The sequence below is a fragment of the Henckelia pumila genome, chromosome 1, assembly GCF_033568475.1.
Source record: "Henckelia pumila isolate YLH828 chromosome 1, ASM3356847v2, whole genome shotgun sequence".
In the NCBI taxonomy this organism is placed as follows: Eukaryota; Viridiplantae; Streptophyta; class Magnoliopsida; order Lamiales; family Gesneriaceae; genus Henckelia; species Henckelia pumila.
Genome location: NC_133120.1, coordinates 102,037,727 through 102,059,234, shown reverse-complemented (window position 1 = coordinate 102,059,234; position 21,508 = coordinate 102,037,727). Strand labels below are relative to the sequence as shown.

Below are 21,508 nucleotides of genomic sequence, written 5' to 3'. Positions count from 1 at the left end.
AAAATAAATATCGAAATCAAAATTATCAATATTTATTTGAACAGTAATCAATGTTAAATTTAAATAAATAAAATATATTTTCACTGGTTAGTTTTGATTTGGCACCGATGGGCAGACTCATCCGAAAAACTAAATGGGCCGATTCCTTCTAAAACTAAATGGGCCGATACAAGAACCGGTTTACAAACTAAAAGTCTAAAATGGTTCAAAAAGCTGACCCAAATCAGCTAAACCTCAGGGAAAAAAACGCCTCCCTCTCCGCCGTTTAAACCCAGAAACAAAGCCGCTGTCTTAATACTAAGTTTTCAGGTAAAACAATTGCGATTTTGGAGCAAGATTGACGCGGGGTGTCGAAGAATCGAGCTTCTATTCGGGTGATATAAAACATTCACGCTTCATTATTCGAGGTATAATCAAGAACCGTGTTTTCGGATGTAGAATGTTATGATTTTTATAGGAAACAGAGTACTGGGACGTTGAAAAATGGTCTTTAAAATTTTATTCTTGTGTTGATTTTGAGCCGTGGATTAGATATCCATTGGACCATCTAGATAGGGGCGAGTCCATCGGTTTTCTACTCTGCCAGACGGAGCCCGGCTCGACCCTAAGAGAACTGGGTAGTAAAAGCCGGAGGGTGTCTTGTTTCGCCAATTCCAGATCAGTTTTTGGTTATGCAAGTTGGATTTTAATAAAGATTAAATTCTTAGTGTTAAATTATGTGTTTCGAAGACCATGGTAGTCTGAACAGTTCACTTTGAGCTTAAATTTTTAGTTTTTTTTCTTTCAAGTATTGAAAATTAGCAAGTTCTTGATTTGAAATCTGTTTACATGTTAATTAAGCTTTTGAAAAGTCTGATTTGATTTCACATGACCTCTGTTTCTCTTATGTGACGAAGCTCTGCAAACTCAGCAACGAATAATGGCAGATATTGAAGAAAACACACCTGTAGAAGCCTCTGAAAATAGAGGCATAGATCCCACAAGAAAAAAGAGAAAAAGAAAGAGAGACAGAAAGAATACAGGAGCAACTCCACAACCCCATGCAGAAGAAGTGACAAAAGTATTTGCTCAGACAGAACAGGGAGAAGAAGAGGAACATGGTAGTAAGAAAAAAAAGGAGAAGAAGGTGAAGAAGAGTGATGAAAAACATGGTGAAGAAGAAAAGGAGGAGGAGAAAGAGGTTGGTTTGGAGGGACGGTTGAAGAGTGGATCTGGGATCATGAGCACGGATGCGTTTGTGGACATGACACTCTCAGAACCCACTATTAATGCCATCAAAGATTTGGGTTTCAAGTATATGACTCAGGTGCAAAATATAATCTTGGGAGCCGCTCCTTTTGCTGATGATTTTATATAATTGTTTGCTATCTTTGGAGATGACGAAATCTTGTTTCCTAGTTTCCTGGTTCATAGACTAATACTAGTAGAGCTTAATTTCAAAGTGAAATATTATTTACAGTGCACATTGATTTTGGTCATGGTCTCGATAAATCAGGAGTGATAGGCAAGATAGACAGGAGGAACCTCTCAAATGCTAACTTACAGGTGAAAAAATGCAAGGTTTTAGCAAAGATGCTTAAAATTCCCAAATCTTCATCTTGATAAACGGTATAATGGATCGGCTGGCTTGGATAGAAATGGACAGCATGAAATGTAAAGTGGAAATGCTGAATGTATTGGAAAATATTTTGTGATTGTTTTCAAGTATCATGTGTTAAGCTGAATTATAAACGGGAATAATAGAATTATCCTGAACATTTGGTTTTGAAGTTCCACAAATAATTTAGCATATGGCTTTCCAGAACTGATTGATTGTGGGTGAAATCGAGTGGGTTGAGAGGTTTATGGAACTTTGGTGTCCCACTTCTTCAGTTTATGATGATAGCCATTCAAATTTCTATGTATCCATGTTTTAATCCCAAATGTTATACTTCAGTCTTCTAGTTAACAAATGATCAGATATCAAGCAGCACCATTTTTAATACTGAGGTTTTGTTTTCTGTTGTTTCAAATCAAATGAAGATCCAAGCAAGAGCAATCCCTCGACTTTTGGAAGGCAAAGACATTCTAGGAGCTGCAAGGACAGGGTCAGGGAAAACCCTTGCCTTTTTGGTCCCAGCTGTTGAATTGTTGCATCATATCCACTTTACACCTCGAAATGGAACTGGTGTTGTTGTCATTTGTCCAACTAGAGAGTTGGCCATACAGGTACGCATACTGTTTATGTGTTTTTAATTTTTTGTTTTGATATGTTGCAACTGAGTATTTACACAGTTAATGCAAGAGGTTGCACGTTACTTCTTGTGGAGTTCATCCATTTCTTATATGTGAATATATGCTTTTTCATAAGAAATAGAGTTTCCCAGTTAAGTTTCCTGGCACAGTTCTATTGATGTTGCTATGCAACAGGTTTCGTCAGTTTTCCTGAAACACCTCAATCATGATCAGTTGAAAGGGAATATTTGCATCTCAGAGTTTGTGATGCTTACAATCTTTATATTAATATATTTTGATAATAATGCAGACACATGCCGTGGCAAATGACCTTCTGAAGTATCATTCACAGACTCTTGGTTTAGTTATTGGTGGTGCGGCACGAAGAGGGGAAGCTGAGCGTATTGTCAAAGGAGTGAATCTTCTTGTGGCAACCCCTGGTCGACTTCTTGACCACCTTCAAAATACTAAAGGTTTTATCTATAAAAACCTAAAGGTACTATTTTTCCCTTAAAACAGTCGTTACTTGATTGTCGTTTATCACATTGTAAGCATTGTCGTACTATCCATGTTTGGCTATTCTTCTTTCCAAATATTTGGAGCACTTACCTTTTCTTTTTATTGGCATACATTTTATGTATTCTCTCTAACTGGGAGATTTTTACATTGCTAACCATTTGATTCAATTTTGCTAATCTGATGCAAATGAATTAATTGGAAGAGGCCCTTGAAACCTTTAGAATAACAATGACCAAATCAAGCCTCTCCCGCCAGAAATTCTCTTAGTTGGTTAAATAACAAAAAGCTTTCCTCTGGTAACTGATGATTGATTTGTGTTTGTCTTTTAACTCGTCTTGGGGTGTCGGCTGAGCTGTGTGCCTTTGAGAATTTAGAATATATAAAAAATTCTTTTGTTTACCTTACCAAATTCGAAAAAAATGAATATTTTCTTTTTATTAACAAAAAAATTAAAAAACACAAGATACTCGATTTTTTTAGTATATCTTTTCATTCTCAAGGTGGGGAGTCGTGCTGCTAGGCGAAGTGGCCAGAATGCTGCACCCTAGATGGCAAAGAAGCACCGAAGTAATGTCTAAACCCAATGATTTAAATATAGATTAAAGGATCCAAGAACAAGTAAATCCATTTTAATTATCTTTTTGAGTTAATTCAACTGTGATTCTTGAAGGTTCTGTTATTCTGTTGTTAATTGAGCACAAACTAGGACTTTCTGATTTCTGATGATAATCAAAAGATTCATGTCTTGAAATTGGGAGACTAATTTTTAGCTGTCCCAACTTTTACTGACTAGTCCTTGGGTGGATATATTTCATAAGATTAGTTAGTCGATCAGTGACTTTGTGAGCATGTGAAATAACTGACACATTTTGAATTTTGAAAAACTCGAAACTGTGTAGATTAATTAAAAAAAATGACATAATGATATGACATTCTTTCAGAAAAGTTTCATTCTCTTTATGGTCTTTTTCAAGGGCACGTCTATACCCTGTTGGACCCCCATGATCCCCACTGCCCTGCCTCCCCACAAATTGAGAAAGCCCAAAATACACATCCTAATACCGCCACAAAAACACTATTTCTGTTTTAGTGTTTTAACTTTAACTTTATTTGTTTGGATTTGCAGTGCCTTGTGATTGATGAAGCTGACAGGATTTTAGAAGCTAATTTTGAAGAAGAAATGAAGCAAATCATTAAAATCTTGCCAAAGGTAGTTACACCAATGAGGTTGACATGCTTATTTGTTTCTATAATCACATTTTCACCCGTTCTTTTTTAGAGATTTCAGTTAGGTGATGTCAGCCCTTTTCCCACTTAGCATGTTAAAAGAATATCTACAAATTTTCTTCTCCTAACAAATTTTTTAAGTTTTAGGTTCTATTATATCATGGGATTGAAATAATTCATATCATGTTAGTAAACTGTTGTACATATGGGCTTAGACCTTGTATTTAATTTTTATGATCTATTTACGCACCGAGGCAACAACTAGTACAGTAATTGTTTCTGGAACTTGTCAGCATTGTCCCTCATTCATGCATTTACTGACAAACTACTCATTATGCAGACGAGACAGACAGCTCTTTTCTCTGCTACACAAACGAATAAGGTATAAATATTTCTTTCTGCTAGAGAAAGATTGTTTGTATGTTGTTTCAGAAATGTTAAAAAAATTGATTTGGAGGAACTGGGATGCAAAATAAGATTTGTTTGGTTTGCATAAGCTTCGGCAACATTTTAACTTCTACCTCAAAAAAGTTTTTGACATTGCTAGAAGGACTTAAAAGGATATTTATTTTCAATTTTAGGTCCAGGATCTTGCACGATTATCATTTCAAACGGCCCCTGTCATCATCGACGTGGATGATGGAAGGAAGAGGGTATGTCAACAATTTTTTTTATTTTTTATTTTATCTTTACTCTACCAATATCATTGATTGTATTCATTACTAAATATGGCAAAAACTGGTGCAGGTAACCAATGAAGGGTTGCAACAAGGATACTGTGTCATCCCAAGTGCTAAAAGATTTAGTCTTCTTTATTCATTCTTAAAGAGGAATCTGTCAAAGAAAATAATGGTTTTTTTCTCGTCATGTAACTCTGTCAAATTCCACTCGGAACTACTTAGATATATTCAGATAGATTGTCTTGACATCCATGGCAAGCAAAAGCAGCAGAAGCGAACCTCTACTTTTTTTGATTTTTGCAAAGCCGAGAAGGGAATCTTATTGTGTACAGATGTAGCAGCTCGTGGTCTTGATATCCCTGCAGTGGTACGTCATGTCACTATTCTATACTACCCAACCTATGCCGAACATGGGTAAAGGACTGGAGAGAAAATAAGATGAATGTTGGGAGTCTAAAGTGAGGTCTAAAGTGAGGAAAACATTAAAATTGAAAAGGAGAGAGTGGATGTATTAGTACCAATTCACGTGCGTATGAGGTTGCCGAAATGAGTTCAAGAATCTCGATCTTCTTTCTTCTTTCAACAAAGTACCTCTTAGTCATTGTTTGATCAGTTGCTTCAGAGCAGAACAAATGTATAACTTGCAGAAATTTATAATGTTTAACAAACAAGCAACATTTTCAAGTTTAAAGTGAGGTTTTACTTGATCAAGGTTTTTCCCCTTTTTTTAGGTTGTATTTGATATTGGACTGAAGTTTTTTTCTATTTTGTATTGGTAGGATTGGATTGTGCAGTATGATCCTCCAGATGAGCCTAAGGTACTAAACAACTTTCTATACAAAGGACATTTGCTATATCACCTTGGGTGTTCCCTAGATCTCTTAGCTAGTGGTCTTCTGTTACCACTTTCAGGAGTACATTCACAGAGTTGGGCGAACTGCTCGCGGGGAAGGTGCAAAAGGAAATGCCTTGCTTTTCTTGATTCCGGAGGAGTTACAGTTTCTTCGATATCTGAAGGTTTGAATTACATTTTTTTTAATTGGAAATAGTGTAATATATATGGAAATAGGTTCGTATCATTTTTTAAGCTAGGTCTATGATGTTTATTTGATCAAAAACAAAGGAAAGCCTTTTGGAGCTATTTCATTCTGTATTTATATCTTTTTTTTGCTGAAAATATGTTCACCGGCTATCTCAGGCAGCAAAAGTCCCAGTCAAAGAGTACGAGTTTGATCAGAAGAAGCTAGCAAATATTCAGTCTCACCTGGTAGTTGCTTGTTTCCATGCCCTCATTTCATTATCATTATTCCTAAAATGTCTCATCAAATTTGTTTCTGAAGTTAAATGGAAATTAAATAATTGTGACTTTGAGTATCTAATGGATGCAGGAAAAGTTGATTTCCAACAACTATTATTTGAATAAGTCAGCTAAAGATGCATATAGATCTTACATATTAGCATACAACTCCCATTCCATGAAGGACATCTTCAATGTTCACCAGCTTGATCTTCAGGTTTGTGCTGGAGCATCTTATCTTGAAGTTATTTACTTAATTCTTTAAAAAGGTACAGCTTATATATTTCATAGGAGTAATTGATAGCATTAGCCTTGAACACATTTAAGGAATATTAGACACCTGATCATTCCGTGATGAACTTATAATTCAATCAATGACACTGCAAATTTGAATTGGAGGTCAAATGTGTAGTTAAGCTTCTTGAGGCTCTGCTCAGTTTCAGAGATTGTATAATCCAAGCAATTTAGTATCTCATATTTGCTTTCCATAACCACGTATATCTGTGTCAAAGGCATCACGTTCATCTTCTTACATGTGATTCTTCTTTTGCAGGCCGTGGCTGCCTCATTTGGTTTTAATTCTCCTCCAAAAGTAAATTTAAACATTGATAGCAATGCATCCAAGTTCCGGAAGAAAACACGAAAACCCGAAGGCAGGCGGCACGGATTCAACGAGAGCAACCCGTATGGAAAGAAAGGCGAAGATGACATACGACAGTTTGTCAGATACTAGCATTGAACCCAACCATATGCTTCTCATGTAAACGGCTCTTCGGCTTTTAAGTCGTAGTTCTTAAGATAATTTTTGTAGCTTTAGAACTTAGATATGTTGTCATTTTAAAAACCGAAGCACTATGCATCTGTCCAGTTTCACTTATTTTCAGGGCCAGGTTGGTTCCATCGTTCACTTTAACCATTTGGTCAATCGCTCTCAAACAATATAATTTGGGCTCGTGTGATTTTGATCTCTATGACTCTATCCAACCATGTAATTCAGCTACATTTTCTGTATTTCATCTTTCATTATGGCTTTGACCCTTATACTCGAATTCTAATTTGTTCGTTTGAGAGTACAATTTTACTTGATGGCACTGGGGGAGTCCAGTCGACTTATGTAGGTAGTGTATAATAGAGTTTTTAGGAAATACTTTTTAGTTTTTTTTAACAAATTTTGAAATTTTATTAAAACATAACTGAGAAGTGATTTCTAGTTCCTAGATCAAAATTTTGTAATGTTCTAAAAAGCGTTAGACGGACGGTCACCTATTTAATTAGTGTTTTTTCAAGTCTATGAACAAGTGAAACGAAAGTCAGGGATTTTAATTTGGGGTTTTTTGGCTTTTACAATTTTAACGATACATGATGTATTCTGTTAGTTTTAACCCACGAGTAGACGAAATGATCAAACTGAGAACTTTTCGGAAATATTTGGGACGAAACCGGGAGCCTAAAAATATTTAGGAATGAACCGAAAATTTTTGGGAAACATTTGGGATGAAACTGGAAACGTAAAATCATTTAGGACAGAACCGGAAACTTTTGGGAAACATTTGAGATGAAATCGGGAACGTAAAAATATTTACGACTGAACCGAGAATGTGTTCAAATATTTAGGACTGAACCGAGATTTTGCCCCAAATTTGATGTTGGTTTATTTGGAAATCGAAGGGGCGAATCGGGGTGAGAATTTCAATATTGGTAATTTAATTTTTACATTTATTAAATAAGCGACGTCCAATACTCCAGTTATCCATGTACTCATCGACACTTTCCTATTATCAATCTATTGGTTCAAGCGACAAAAATGTTATATGTAACGCTTGTTTATTTATTTTTTTAAAAATGTGTTTAACCCCATTGTTTGATAAGAAATATTATTTATTTACATAATATATGTTGATGAATACCAAATATTACAAGATGAATGAAGGCAATGGATATCCGTTAATAACATTTGAGTATATATAGTATACAATGGTCTCAAATATTTATATTTACGAGACGAGTCGATTTTATCCATAAATATAACGAAAAAGTGAAATATTTTGAAATAAAAATTAATAATTTTTACTTAAATCAGGATATATTACATAATAATTAATAAGAAATGATTCATTTGTAATAAAAATAATATGTTGGAGATGAAAGATAATATTTTTCACGAACAATTAGAGTCAAATATTCAAAGCACAAAATTGATTCGAGAGACGGTCAGCTTAACTCACGTAAAATGTGAACATAAAAGATATTATTCAAAACTTCTATCCAATAAAAATGGGAGTCTATCGAAAAAATGGTGAACTATTTTGTAATTCGTACTGTTTAAGAAAAAAAGAAGAAAATGTATGAGATATTGAATTGTGTTGAAAAATATTATTATTATTAATATTATGTTGAATATTGAATGTTGAATGTTGAATATTGAGTTGTAAAATGTGGAAAATTAGTGTGTGATGATGTAGATGATGATGTATTTATTTTTGGACTAATCTCAAATGTGGATCTATAAATAGGTCTTCATTTGTGATGAAAAATACAATTGAATTGAGAGAAAAATATTTGTGAAGTGTAGAGTTTGATATATTTTGAGTTTTGGAGTTTTTAATTTTTACCATAAATTTTTACTTTTTCACAACACGTTATCAGCACGATCGCTCGAAGGTTCTCTATATTTTTCGCCGCTCCAAAATACAAAAAGAAGTCAAAAATATTCAACAAGTAAGAATTTTTATTTTACTATTTATATATTTTTATTGTGTATATATATTAATATATAATATCATGTTATAAAAAAAAATAGTTTTTTTCAAAACTTGTTATAAATCCTGGGAGGATGTTAAGACGACATCCCACACTCCCGGTAAGGGATACGACAAGTATAAAAGCCTCTAAGGTTTTTAAATAATAACGTGATATATATTTATTATGTATATATATTAACTGTATTAATATATAATTTCATGTTATTATATAAAAGGTTGTCTATGACACTGACCTTATAATAACGTGATATGATATATATTATTGTGTATTTATATACTAACCATATTCGTATAATCTCATGTTATTATATAAAAGGTTGTCTACGACACCGATCTTATAATAATGTAATATGATATACATAATTATTTAATTATGATTATCATTATGTGCATCACATGATTATCACGATTTTTTATTCAACACATACACGATTTTTTTCCTTACCCCCAACGGTCACAAACGGTAATAAACGGCTAGTTTTTGCCCTATAAATATGTTCACTCAAACTCATTTTCAATCACACCAAAATTCATTCTTCATCTCAAAACATTTTCTCCTCGGTTTTTTTCGAAAAAGAAGAAGATGGAGTTTTTGGCTTTTCTAAGGATATCTTTCATAACGATTATGATCATCATGCTCACGAGTTTTGTACTCACCAGCGATTTTCCACCACATGCTTTTTCTCTATTTGTACACTTACTTGTACTCATCGTTTATCCATTATTTTGTATTGTCATATTAATGGAAATTAACTAATAAAATGCATTGTTATTTTTCTAGTCACCATGTCAAATTTGGCAAAGATTGAATTCGTTGCGCTCGATATCACTGGAAAGAATTATATGCCATGGACTCTCGATGTAGAAATGCATCTTGAGTCATTGGGTCTAAGTGATACAATCAAAGAAATTAATATATCAACCTCACAAGATAAGCAAAGGCAATGATTTTCTTACGCCGACATCTTGATGAAGGGTTGAAATGTGAGTATCTCACAGAAAAAGACCCAATGATTTTATGGAAAGGGTTGAAAGAAAGATTTGAGCATATAAGGGAAGTGATACTTCCGACCGCCCGTGATGAATGAAATTCGTTGAGAATCCAAGACTTTAAAAAAGTCAGTGAATATAATTCTGCAATGTATCGAATAGTCTCGCAATTAAAATTCTGTGGACTTCAAGTCACAGAGATGGAAATGCTTGAGAAAACGTTTTCCACTTTTCACGCATCAAATATAACTCTACAGCAACAGTATAGAGTGCGTGGTTTTACGAGATATTCTGAGCTCATTGCATGTCTTCTTGTGGCGGAAAAGAACAACGAATTATTAATAAGAAATCATCAATCCCGACCCACTGGATCAACGGCATTTCCTGAAGCAAATGTCGTAATGAAAAATGAAAACCAAAATCAAAGGCATAGACCAGATTTTGGTCGTGGACGAGGTCGAGGAAGTGGGCGTGGGCGTGGACGTGGACGTAAAAATTATCGCGGTCGTGGTCGTGGCCGTGGATATAAAAATAATCGAGATAGTTATTTCAATAACTCATCTCAAAATAACGTCGCGAACCACCCACCAAAAAGGCAGCATGAAAACCCGAGTCAAAATGAAAATCACTCAAAAAGATCTGAGAGTGTTTGTTATAGATGTGGCACTCCAGGACATTGGTCACATATTTGTCGAACCCCTGAGCATCTATGTAAGCTTTATAAAGAATCGACAAAAGGGAAAGGAAAAGAGACCAATTTTGTTGAAAATAGTGACCATTTAATTGGCTCAACTAGTTTCAATGCTGCAGATTTTTTGAATGATTTCGAAGACATTGATTAAAAGATTGGTGGGACTATATTGTAACAAATTTGTATTTTTAATGCATTCTTGTATTATAAAGCATGTTATATTTTGCATTTGTATTGTACTTAATTTTTCTTTATTGCATCTTTTGTGAAGTTTGATATGGAAAATGCTATGAGCAAACATGGAAATAATATCATGAAAATTTGCATACCAGATAGTGGTACAACACACACTATTCTGCGAGATGAAAGATATTTCTTGGAAATAAAACCAACAAAAACAATGGTGAATACCATATCAGGTCCTGTAGACTTGATTGAAGGTTGTGGAAAAGCACATTTTTTGTTACCTAATGGTACAAAATTTCTGATAAATGATGCTTTATATTCACCACAATCGAAAAGAAATTTGTTGAGTTTTAATGACATATACTCTCATGGGTATAATACTGAGACGATAACTGATGAAAATCATAAATATATGTGTCTTACCACATATAAATCAGGAAAGAAATATGTGGTTGAAAAATTATCAATGCTCCCTACTGGATTGCATTATACACATATAAGGCCAATCGAATCAAATATGGTGGTTAATAGTTCTTCAATATTAACAAATTGGCATGATCGATTGGGACATCCTGGTTCAATAATGATGCGAAAAATTATTGAAAATACGCATGGTCATCCATTGAAAGACCAGAAGATCTTTCAGAATAATAAGTTTCAATGTAAAGCATGTTCTCTTGGAAAACTTATTATAAGACCATCACCAGCTAAAATCCAAACAGAATCACCCATATTTCTTGAACGCATTCAGGGTGATATTTGTGGGCCAATTCATCCACCATGTGGACCATTTCGATATTTTATGGTATTGATCGATGCTTCTAGCAGATGGTCACATGTATGCTTATTGTCAACTCGGAATGTGGCATTTGCAAGATTAATGGCTCAAATAATAAAATTGCGGAATCAATTTTCAGATTATACAATCAAAAAAATAAGACTTGATAATGCTGGAGAATTTACATCCCAGACTTTCAATGATTATTGTATGTCAATGGGAATCACTGTTGAACATCCTGTAGCTCATGTTCATACGCAAAATGGATTAGCTGAATCATTGATTAAACGTCTACAACTGATTGCTAGACCAATGATTATGAAAACAAAACTCCCTATTTCTATATGGGGACATGCAATTTTACATGCTGCGGCATTAATTCGCATCAGACCAAGTGCATATCATAAATTCTCCCCATTGCAACTTGCATTTGGTAAAGAACCAAATATCTCTCATCTGAGAATTTTTGGATGTATGGTGTATGTGCCTATTGCACCACCTCAACGATCAAAAATGGGTCCTCAAAGAAAAATCGGTATTTATATCGATTATGATAGTCCATCAATCATTAAATATCTTGAGCCTCAGACAGGCGATGTGTTTACAGCACGCTTTGCTGATTGTCATTTTAATGAAGAAATCTTCCCAGTGTTAGGGGAAGAAAAGAAACACATCGAAAAAGAAATCACATGGTATGTACCATCATTGTTACATTTGGATCCAAGGACCAAACAATGTGAAAAAGATGTACAGCAAATTGTGCACATGCAAAAAATTACAAATCAAATGCCAGATGCATTTGCAGACACAAAAGGGATAACAAAATCATATATACATGCTGTAAATGCCCCTGCTCGAATTGAAATTCCAAATAAACAAATTGAAGACACTCATGATGTCATAAAACGCTTGAAGCGTGGAAGACCAGTCGGTTCCAAGGATAAAAATCCTCGGAAAAGAAAAGGCATAGAGAAACACGACGATCATAAAATAGAAAATGGTGTTCCAGAAGAATCACCTGATGATGAAAATATTCTATCAGAACCACAAACTGACGAGAATCGTGAAATCTCTATCAATTATATTAATACTAGAAAAATATGGAACCGAAAAGACATAGAAGATATTGATGAGATATTTTCTTATAATGTGGCTTGTGACATCGTAAATGAAAATGAGGATCATGAACCAAAATCTTTTGGTGAATGTAAAACTCGTCATGATTGGGTCAAATGGAAAGATGCCATCCAGGTTGAATTGGATTCGCTGAATAAACGTAATGTTTTTGGACCTATAGTCCTCACACCTGAAGGTGTAAAACCTGTTGGATACAAATGAGTTTTTATTCGAAAGCGAAATGAGAAAAATGAAATAGTCAGATATAAAGCTAGACTTGTTGCACAAGGTTTTTCTCAAAGGCCTGGAATTGATTATGAAGAAACGTATTCTCCTGTTATGGATGCAATTACGTTTCGATATTTGATTAGTTTGGCAGTGTCTGAAAATTTGGAAATGTGTCTTATGGATGTTGTTACAGCTTACTTATACGGATCACTTGATAGTGATATATACATGAAAATCCCTGAAGGATTTAAGATGCCTGAAGCACAAAGTTCAAAACCCAGAGAATTTTATTCTGTAAAATTGCAAAGATCATTATATGGGTTAAAGCAATCCGGTCGAATGTGGTATAATCGGCTAAATGAGCACTTGATGAAAAAGGGATATGTAAATGATCCAATATGCCCTTGTGTTTTCATCAAGAAAACAACATCCGGATGTGTAATTATTGCTGTATATGTTGATGATTTAAACATCATTGAAACGAATAAAGAAATTCAAGAAGTTATGATGTACTTGAAGGAAGAATTCGAAATGAAGGATCTTGGAAAAACCAAGTATTGTCTGGGTTTGCAAATCGAACAAAAAGAATGTGGAATTTTTGTTCACCAGGCAAATTATACAGAAAAGATCCTTAAACGTTTTAATATGGATAAATCAAATCCATTAAGTACTCCAATGGTTGTAAGATCATTAAACATAGAAAAGGATTCATTCCGTCCATGTGGAGATGATGAAGTTATTCTTGGTCTAGAAGTACCATATCTAAGTGCCATTGGTGCCCTTATGTATCTTGCAAATTGCACTAGACCTGATATATCTTTTGCTGTAAATTTATTGGCAAGATTCAGTTCATATCCAACAAAGAGGCACTGGAACGGAATTAAACATATATTCCGTTATCTACGAGGAACGACAGATTTGGGACTTTTGTACTCAAAAGACACCAATCAAAGTATCATTGGTTATGCTGATGCTGGATACTTATCTGATCCACATAAGGCACGTTCCCAAACCGGATATGTATTTACTCGTGGAGGCACCGCAATTTCTTGGCGTTCACAGAAACAAACACTCGTAACAACTTCATCAAATCACGCCGAGATTATTGTATTACATGAAGCAAGTCGTGAATGTGTATGGTTAAAGTCAATGACCAAACATATTCAAATATCGTGTGGATTGACAGTAGAAAAGAAGCCTGTGACATTATATGAAGATAATGCTACATGTATTGCTCAAATGAAAGAAGGATACATCAAAAGTGACAGAACCAAACATATCCCCCCAAAATTCTTTGCCTACACTCAAGAGCTTGAGAAGAATAAAGATATTGATATCTGTTACATTCAATCAAGTGAGAACTCATCAGATCTCTTCACAAAAGCTCTTCCCACGACGATATTCAGAAAGCATATATACAACATTGGGATGCGCAATCTGCGGAATATGTGAAGAATCACTCATATTAACATGAGGGGGAGTTTACGTGGCTGCACTCTTTTTCCCTTACTATGGTTTTTATCCCACTGGGTTTTTCCTAGTAAGGTTTTTAACGAGGCAGTATAAAACACGTAATGAAGACAGTCATCATATCACGATCATCATCACAAGGGGGAGTGTTGAAAAATATTATTATTATTAATATTATGTTGAATATTGAATGTTGAATGTTGAATATTGAGTTGTAAAATGTGGAAAATTAGTGTGTGATGATGTAGATGATAGATGTATTTATTTTTGGACTAATCTCAAATGTGGATCTATAAATAGGTCTTCATTTGTGATGAAAAATACAATAGAATTGAGAGAAAAATATTTGTGAAGTGTAGAGTTTGATATATTTTGAGTTTTGAAATTTTTACTTTTTACCATAAATTTTTACTTTTTCACAACAAATTGTACTAATTAATTTACACGAAAAAAAGAACAAAACAACAAACAAACAAATTTCCTGAATTTAGCGTCGTCTCGAATTGGAGAGGGAGGGGGCTGGCTGGGCTTTGCGCTTGCAGTCCCAAATAAATCGCAGTGGAAACTCAAAAATAATCAATGTATGCCTACAGCAGACTGCTGCTGCTGCTAGCAGTTGCTCTTTTTTACGGCCACCATCACGTTTGCTGCCGCGTTTCTGCCGGCGGCGTTGAGGTCCAATGGCAGATCCTCAGTAAATTTAATTACTCCTCTTACGTTCGCTTTCATCCGCACGCCCTCCTGATGGTCACCGTGCCATGTATGACATTGTCTTTCGGTTTTTATACTCTAATTCTACCCATATCCAAGCTTTGAATTTCGAGGTTTAAGATGCCTACTTTGTTTATTATTGATAATGGGACAATAAAAGTGGGGTTTTTTTTTTTTTTTTTTTTAAATCCTTTGGAAGTTAAAATAAAGACTGATACAAGCATTTTGCATTACCGGGTTACCACGAAATTAGCAATTTAAAATTTAAAGTGCTTTGTTGCTGATTGTACTATTCCCAGCAGTAAATGTTATGATGATTATATCTCATTTTCTGTTTTCTTAAATTCTTGCCTGAATGATCTTGGAATATTGGCTGCGACTTCAATTTTTCCCTAGGGTCTGGGGAGGCACGGTCCCTTATGAAGGAATTTGCTCATACCGTTGCTAGGGAACACTTGAGGTTCAACACCTTGAAGCTTGTGGTTTTATATAGAAATACAGAAAAATTGCTGGCAGATTCACTTGGTGCTAGTGATGGAATTACAATAATTTACCACCACGATGCTGTCCCATACAAATACAGGGGAAGACTTCGAGTGCAAAGCATTCTGTCCTCTGTGCATTATGTCATGACACTTTCACCAGATGATCTGCCACTTAAATCGTTAACCTCTCCTGAAGGGTTGAATGATTTCCTTGATTCAACTGACAAGGCTGTTCTTCTCCTAGAATTTTGTGGATGGATTCCAAGATTACTAGCCAAAGGCAATATCAAGGCTGAAAGTGATCTAGGTATGTTTCGCCTTCATTTGTTTGTAATTTTTCTTTGATTCTATGGTTTTTCGGTTCGTGTCAACCTCACCAAATCAAAATAATCAAAATATTTTAAATACCTAAGCTTCTATACCTCTTGTGGATCTGTCATATTTAAGATGTTATCTTTAGTTATCACGTGACTTATTTGATGAGTTTACAAAAGTTCTTTCCATAAACGGATTGGATTTCACAGCATCAATGTCATCCTTTTTTTAGAAAAAAAAATTTATAAATATCCCTGCCCAAATTGCTGAAAAGACATTTCTTGAAGGTAATCTTGGAACTGATGATGGAATTCCTGCATCAGAACAGAAGAATGACAGAAAGGTGGATGGTGGTTAGTTAATTCACATGATTCAGGCGTTTTTATAAGGAAGAAAGTGCTTATTAGTAATTTCTCTTCTTATTCAACATAAATAGGGAATTGTAGACGACAATCTCAATTTGGGTTTTGACAGCGGATTCAGTGGTTTTTCTTGGCCGAGCCAGTTTACCTCTGTCAATGATAGTCTTATCATGGAGACAGCGAATTTGACATTTCGTTCTGGAACCTCCTGTAGTGTAGACGAATTCCAGCATTTTAAATTGTTCTTGCAAAAGTTCATTGCAGTTGCTAAGGAGTTCTTCATACCTCATGAGAAGCATCGTTTTGCCCTGGTTCATGACAAATCACTTCTTCCATTGCTAAAAGTTGAAGAGTCAAATTCATGGTCCACGGCAGTGTACTTTTCTGGATGTCCAAGTTGTTCAAAGGTTCTCAAAGAAGGCGATGAACTGAGAACTGTTCTGCAATATCCCTTACCTGTTGTGGAGGCAAGATTCTCTGACAAAGAATTTACTTAATGCCTCTGTCTTTGTTCTAATATATATATATATATGTATATATATATATGCTTGGTGTCCTTTTTTTGATGTCAGATTTATGAATGCTGGTTTGGTGTTTTAACTTAGTTTGCTCATATAATGGCTTTTTATTTGAAGCATTAGACACTCTCATTGTCAGAGGGAGTGGGGAATCAGCAGGAGCCGGTGCACCTTCTTTATTAGTCTTCTCACACACCTTATTGGTATCCTCAAAAGAAAGTTGTAATTTAGCCATGCTTGTTAAAGTTTTGTCTTCGCTAGTGCTCTTACTAGGTTCTGATTAACGACAGCATCAACTTTGTATTGTCTGACCATCCCAGTGCTGCTTTATGGTTACTGATTTAGTCTCATGTTACTGGCAATGATGTTTTCTTGAGAACATATGAATCACCATGTTGACAACCGTACCTCGGTTTTCTTGGTTATGCCGCCCGCCTATATGCTTTTTCAAACTTAGTTTGCTGTTTTGCTTATATATCTCTTATGGGTGTTGTGCAGCTGGAAGATGATTTTCATGTAGCTGAGGCAACTTTACCGGCAAAAGGGCCTTCAGCACTTCTCTTTGTCGATAGGTCTTCTGACTCGATGCAAATAAGAACAGAGAGTCAGGGGGCTCTCAATGCTTTTAGAGAGTTTGTGCAACACTACGAGATATCAAACAATATCCATGGACTAGCCACTGTCCAGCCTGGCAAGTCCACAACTGATACCAAAAGAGCATCACAGAGTACTCTCAAACGTCCTTCTCTCCGACATTTCCCAGCATCACAAACCCTAGTCCTCAAGGATAAGATGTCTGTAATGATTACAAATGACGGGAAGCAACTTACTTTGGAAGATTTTGTTTCTGACTTGCAAGGTAGCTCAATTCATGAGATGTTAACTTATGCACTCAACCGAAAGAAAGAAATAAAGTTAAGTTCACTGGCAAAGGACGCAGGCTTTCAGCTTTTATCCACTGACTTTGACATCAAAGTTGTTGAATCTCTCCCATCAACTAGTGAGGTTCAGCCTGATCTAATTTTGGAGGAAACCCTCAGGGAAAGCATACTTAAAGACACCATTGATCAAGACAAAAATCAAATATCAGCTGTTAGTTCTAATGGGCAGCATGAGGAGCTATCAGATCTTTCTTATACCGAGCATGTTTCACTGGAAGACAAGGAAGAATCTTTAGATAAAAACAGTCAATCATCCGTAATATCTGAGGATATCTGCCATCTTACGAGTATAGAAACTGATAGTCTTCACAATGGGGATGTTGAGGAGACCAGAATCTTAGAAATAGATGATTCTATACAACAAAAATATTTTGGGATTTCTTTCTTCTTTATTGATGGACAAACCAGATTCCTTGAAACTCTAACTGGGCAATCAAAGATTCCAGCAGTTGTCATAATCGATCCAACAGCTGAGAAACATTTTGTCTTGGCAGAGCAATCAGTTTTCAACTATTCCTTGCTATCTGATTTTGTTGATAATTTCCTAAGAGGAAAGCTTGCCCCATATCAGCAATCAGTTCCTATGGTTCCTAGTCCTAGAGAGGCCCCAAGGCCACCATTTGTTAATTTGGATTATCATGAGAAAGATTCTATTCCTCTACTAACAGCCCGTACTTTTGTTAAACTGGTTCAGGGTAATAAATCTGATACTGAAAATTCTGGTCCTTCATGGGATAGGAACATATTGGTTCTTTTCAGCAACAGTTGGTGTGGGTTTTGCCAAAGGATGGAACTAGTTGTTCGTGAGTTGCATCGAGCAATTAAAGGGTATGCAAAGCTGAAGGCAAATAGTTCGACAATCGAAAAGCTGACACTGACAGGTGGTAATTGTTCGTTGCTTTTACATCTGTGTGTGTGCATGTGTTTTCTTCTTGACATTGATTGCCACTAAATGTTGTCTTAGTTTTTTGTCTTCAGAATGCTTGCCTTTTCTTGAAGATTGATTGCCACTTCAATCCCATTAATGACAAAGTGGATTTACTAATAGATTTTGTATTGACTAAATTGAAGATGGGAAAAAACGTTTCTTATATATATAAATAAAAACCGAAGATGGGAAAAAAGCGAACATAAGGTTCTGGATTAAAGTGTTCTAAACCTCTGTTCAATCAAAACTGATGTTTAAACCTTTTAAATAATAGTGTTTTGTTGTGGGTTAAAAACTCAGGTTAATAGTAGAAGCTGGCATTTGGCTTTGAGTATATTTTTATTAGTTGCTTTATGTAAAAACACTCTTAAACTGCACCATGAGATTTTGAAGTGCACCTATGCATACCGCGTTTTGCGCATAGGCACATGAGCACATGCCCTGTGTCCTTTTGAAAACTATGCCTAGCACTAAAATAATGGACTCTATCTATTCTATTCATACTTAATTTTTGTTCTAATTTTCGAATCATTTATTGTTTATCATTTGTTTTTCGTAATTGTGTGTTTGCTATTGTTTATGAGAATATGTGCATATCAAAGAGTTTACCTCTAAGTTTTGTTTTTGGTTCATCTTTTTTTTTTTTTCCCCATCAGTATATTATGGCTGTATACACCAATTATTTTATTTGCTGATTCTGATAATTGTTTAGATATGTGGCAGAGTTTGCTGACGATGCCACGTTGAGGCTTCCCCTAATTTATATGATGGATTGCTCACAAAATGACTGTGGTTCAATCATAATACCTATCCTGCAGGTGCAAGTTATCTCAGTACTTCTTCAATGACTATTCTTATTGTGATGGTTGCTAATTGGAATTGGAACTAATTATATGAATCTTGTTACTTTGGCTGGTTTAGGATTTAACACGTGTGCTGTTTTTCACACCTATTTATACATTATATTTCCAAGTAGCATTTGATTGGTAAGGGATTTATATGGAAAGATTTTTTCACCATACACTTTTGAGCATGCAAATGGACTGTCTGATCAAGATACATATTTAATTCTACAATTTGCTTGTAAAACATCTTGAGTCCTGACACTATGTATGTTAATCTTTAACTAGGAATCAAATACCCGTAATTTAAATGCAATTGAATTTATGGAGCGGAGTTTTAATTTTAGTACTTATTCATGAATTTGTTATGATGTAGATTATAACCTCAAAGACTTAAAAAATTATGTATTAGGTTCTCGATGCTGACAACCTTGCTAGTGGCCCGTGGTTGTGTTGGATTTGAGGAGATGGTGAGGTTCATGGGGGAAGAAAAAGAGGACCAGATTAGGTGAATGAAAACTAAATTGGAGATGTGGAGGAAAAACTGGGTGTGAGGCTTCAGGTCTTCACACATATAAAAGACTTTATGGTATTGGGTTTATTGTAATCTTGGTTTAAACTGGGTAACAGGGGTTCTGATGTCTGAACAGTGTAAAGAGTTTAGATATCTAATTATATTCAAGATAATATCCACAACGAACAATAACACTATTTTTGTAGACAGGTCTGACTGATGATTTTATTGTTTTGTTTCTTTCAATGTGAGATAAATTCCTTTATTGTTTGTTCTCTGATGTGCTTGAATATGCAGCGGGAAATTTATCCACTTCTGTTGTTATTCCCAGCGGAAAGAAAGAAAGATCCAGTGCCTTACGAAGGAGATATAACAGTATCTGATATCATTAATTTCCTGGCTGGTCATGGGAGCCCTGTTCTTGATCTTATCATGGACAAAAGTAAGTTTGAACACGGGTGATATTTGTCTTTTTTTTCCATACCTTATGAAATGGATGGAATATCCTTTTTTGATGTCTCAAATACTGCAGTACAATCTAAACCTTTTTTTTTTTTTTTTTTTTTTTTTCCTTTTTAGCCTTGAAATGAAAAGAAGTTTATTTCAAAGTACTCGTATGTTATTCTTTGCTTGGTTAGGTTATCGACAGGTCCACACTTCTGCCGAAAGAGTTCCTCAGGATAAGAGCTTACCTCATGAAGTCCTAGTTAACGGCAGGTTGCAAAACCTAGAGCTGAATCAGATGAATACTCGATTCCCTATTGGCATACGTGAAAGACCTCAGTTGTCCATCGGCTGCATCCTAAGTGCTACAGAAAAGCTTCTGGATGTTCACCCATTTGAAGAATCTAAAATCCTTCTTGTGAAAGTGGAGCAAAGAACTGGATTCCAAGGCTTGATCATCAACAAACGTATCAGTTGGGACTCCCTTGAAGAAGAAGGTTTCGACTTATTAAAGGAGGCACCTTTGTCCTTTGGTGGTCCTGTATTGAGACGTGGATTGCCTCTCGTTGCTTTGACACACAAATTTATTGAAAACCAATCTGTAGAAATCCTACAGGAAGTTTACTTTCTTGATCCATGGGCCACTCAAAGCATAGTTGAAGAAATTAGAGTGGATAATCAATCAGTTCATGACTTCTGGTTTTTCTTCGGATATTCGAGTTGGGGTTGGGATCAATTGTTCCATGAAATTGCTCAAGGAGCTTGGAATATAAAAAACGGCAGTTTGGAACAGTTGGAGTTGCCATGGACGTGATGACTGGTTCTGAAAAAGTAGCTCATAATCAATCTAGAGCTTAGAGTTCTTTTCTTTGATGGCATGTTTCTTATTTTTACACAACGTATTTAAAATTTTTTTTTTTAAAAAAGGAAGTGCTAGATGGACATGAACTTAGATGATGACCATGTATTTATGAATTTGAGTAAATTCTCAGTGTATCATTAGTCTTGGTTCATTGAACAATTTTATGCAGCATTTTGTATTTCAGTGCCAAAGGACATGTTCATTAATTCCTGATTAAATATATTTTGAAAACTTTACAGTTTCATGTGCAAAAGTTGAATTGCTCTAGCATCCATTGATGAAGTTTGAAAAAAATTCTCTAACTTAAGGTTATTTTCACCAATATTAATATACTATTAGGAGAAAATCATGAGAGATTCAACTATTTTAGTAGTTTGTCATGAATGCATGTATGATCAAAGCCATGCAGATGAAAAATGATCATCTTA

At 35.1% G+C, this 21,508-nt stretch overlaps 2 protein-coding genes across 5 annotated transcripts; both read left to right on the top strand.

The window, feature by feature from the left end:
- Positions 1–245: 245 nt before the first annotated feature.
- Positions 246–6,986, top strand: LOC140881694 (ATP-dependent RNA helicase HAS1-like). Of its 3 annotated transcripts, XM_073287221.1 has the most exons (14): positions 246–407; positions 532–617; positions 897–1,306; positions 2,023–2,208; positions 2,525–2,710; positions 3,860–3,943; positions 4,301–4,342; positions 4,542–4,613; positions 4,708–5,007; positions 5,420–5,458; positions 5,553–5,657; positions 5,839–5,907; positions 6,029–6,154; positions 6,491–6,986. In XM_073287221.1, the coding sequence occupies exons 3-14, from the start codon at positions 920–922 to the stop codon at positions 6,668–6,670; spliced, it is 1,776 nt and encodes a 591-aa protein (XP_073143322.1). In that variant the 5' UTR covers positions 246–407; positions 532–617; positions 897–919; the 3' UTR covers positions 6,671–6,986. The 3 variants fall into 3 exon arrangements, with proteins under 3 accessions (XP_073143322.1, XP_073143313.1, XP_073143306.1); XM_073287212.1 differs by lacking the exon at positions 532–617; XM_073287205.1 differs by having other exon boundaries at positions 532–1,306.
- A 7,651-nt stretch (positions 6,987–14,637) lies between these two features.
- Positions 14,638–21,287, top strand: LOC140876153 (uncharacterized). Of its 2 annotated transcripts, XM_073280034.1 has the most exons (8): positions 14,638–14,918; positions 15,266–15,661; positions 15,957–16,012; positions 16,106–16,498; positions 17,048–18,371; positions 19,142–19,236; positions 20,072–20,216; positions 20,413–21,287. In XM_073280034.1, exons 1-8 carry the CDS (start codon positions 14,738–14,740, stop codon positions 21,030–21,032), a joined length of 3,210 nt encoding a protein of 1,069 aa, XP_073136135.1. In that variant the 5' UTR covers positions 14,638–14,737; the 3' UTR covers positions 21,033–21,287. The 2 variants fall into 2 exon arrangements, with proteins under 2 accessions (XP_073136135.1, XP_073136142.1); XM_073280041.1 differs by lacking the exon at positions 14,638–14,918 and having other exon boundaries at positions 15,524–15,661; positions 15,957–16,022.
- Positions 21,288–21,508: the final 221 nt, after the last annotated feature.

What these genes read in the sequence shown, in the direction of transcription:
- LOC140881694 (XM_073287212.1), top strand. Translation starts at nt 920, where the DNA reads ATGGCAGATATTGAAGAAAACACACCTGTAGAAGCCTCTGAAAATAGA. An exon ending in CTAGAGAGTTGGCCATACAG is followed by an intron (nt 2,209 to 2,524) that starts GTACGCATACTG and finishes ATAATAATGCAG; the next exon opens with ACACATGCCGTGGCAAATGA. An exon ending in TGGATGATGGAAGGAAGAGG is followed by an intron (nt 4,614 to 4,707) that starts GTATGTCAACAA and finishes AAACTGGTGCAG; the next exon opens with GTAACCAATGAAGGGTTGCA.
- LOC140876153 (XM_073280034.1), top strand. Translation starts at nt 14,738, where the DNA reads ATGTATGCCTACAGCAGACTGCTGCTGCTGCTAGCAGTTGCTCTTTTT. An exon ending in CCTGATGGTCACCGTGCCAT is followed by an intron (nt 14,919 to 15,265) that starts GTATGACATTGT and finishes ATTTTTCCCTAG; the next exon opens with GGTCTGGGGAGGCACGGTCC. An exon ending in AACAGAAGAATGACAGAAAG is followed by an intron (nt 16,013 to 16,105) that starts GTGGATGGTGGT and finishes CAACATAAATAG; the next exon opens with GGAATTGTAGACGACAATCT.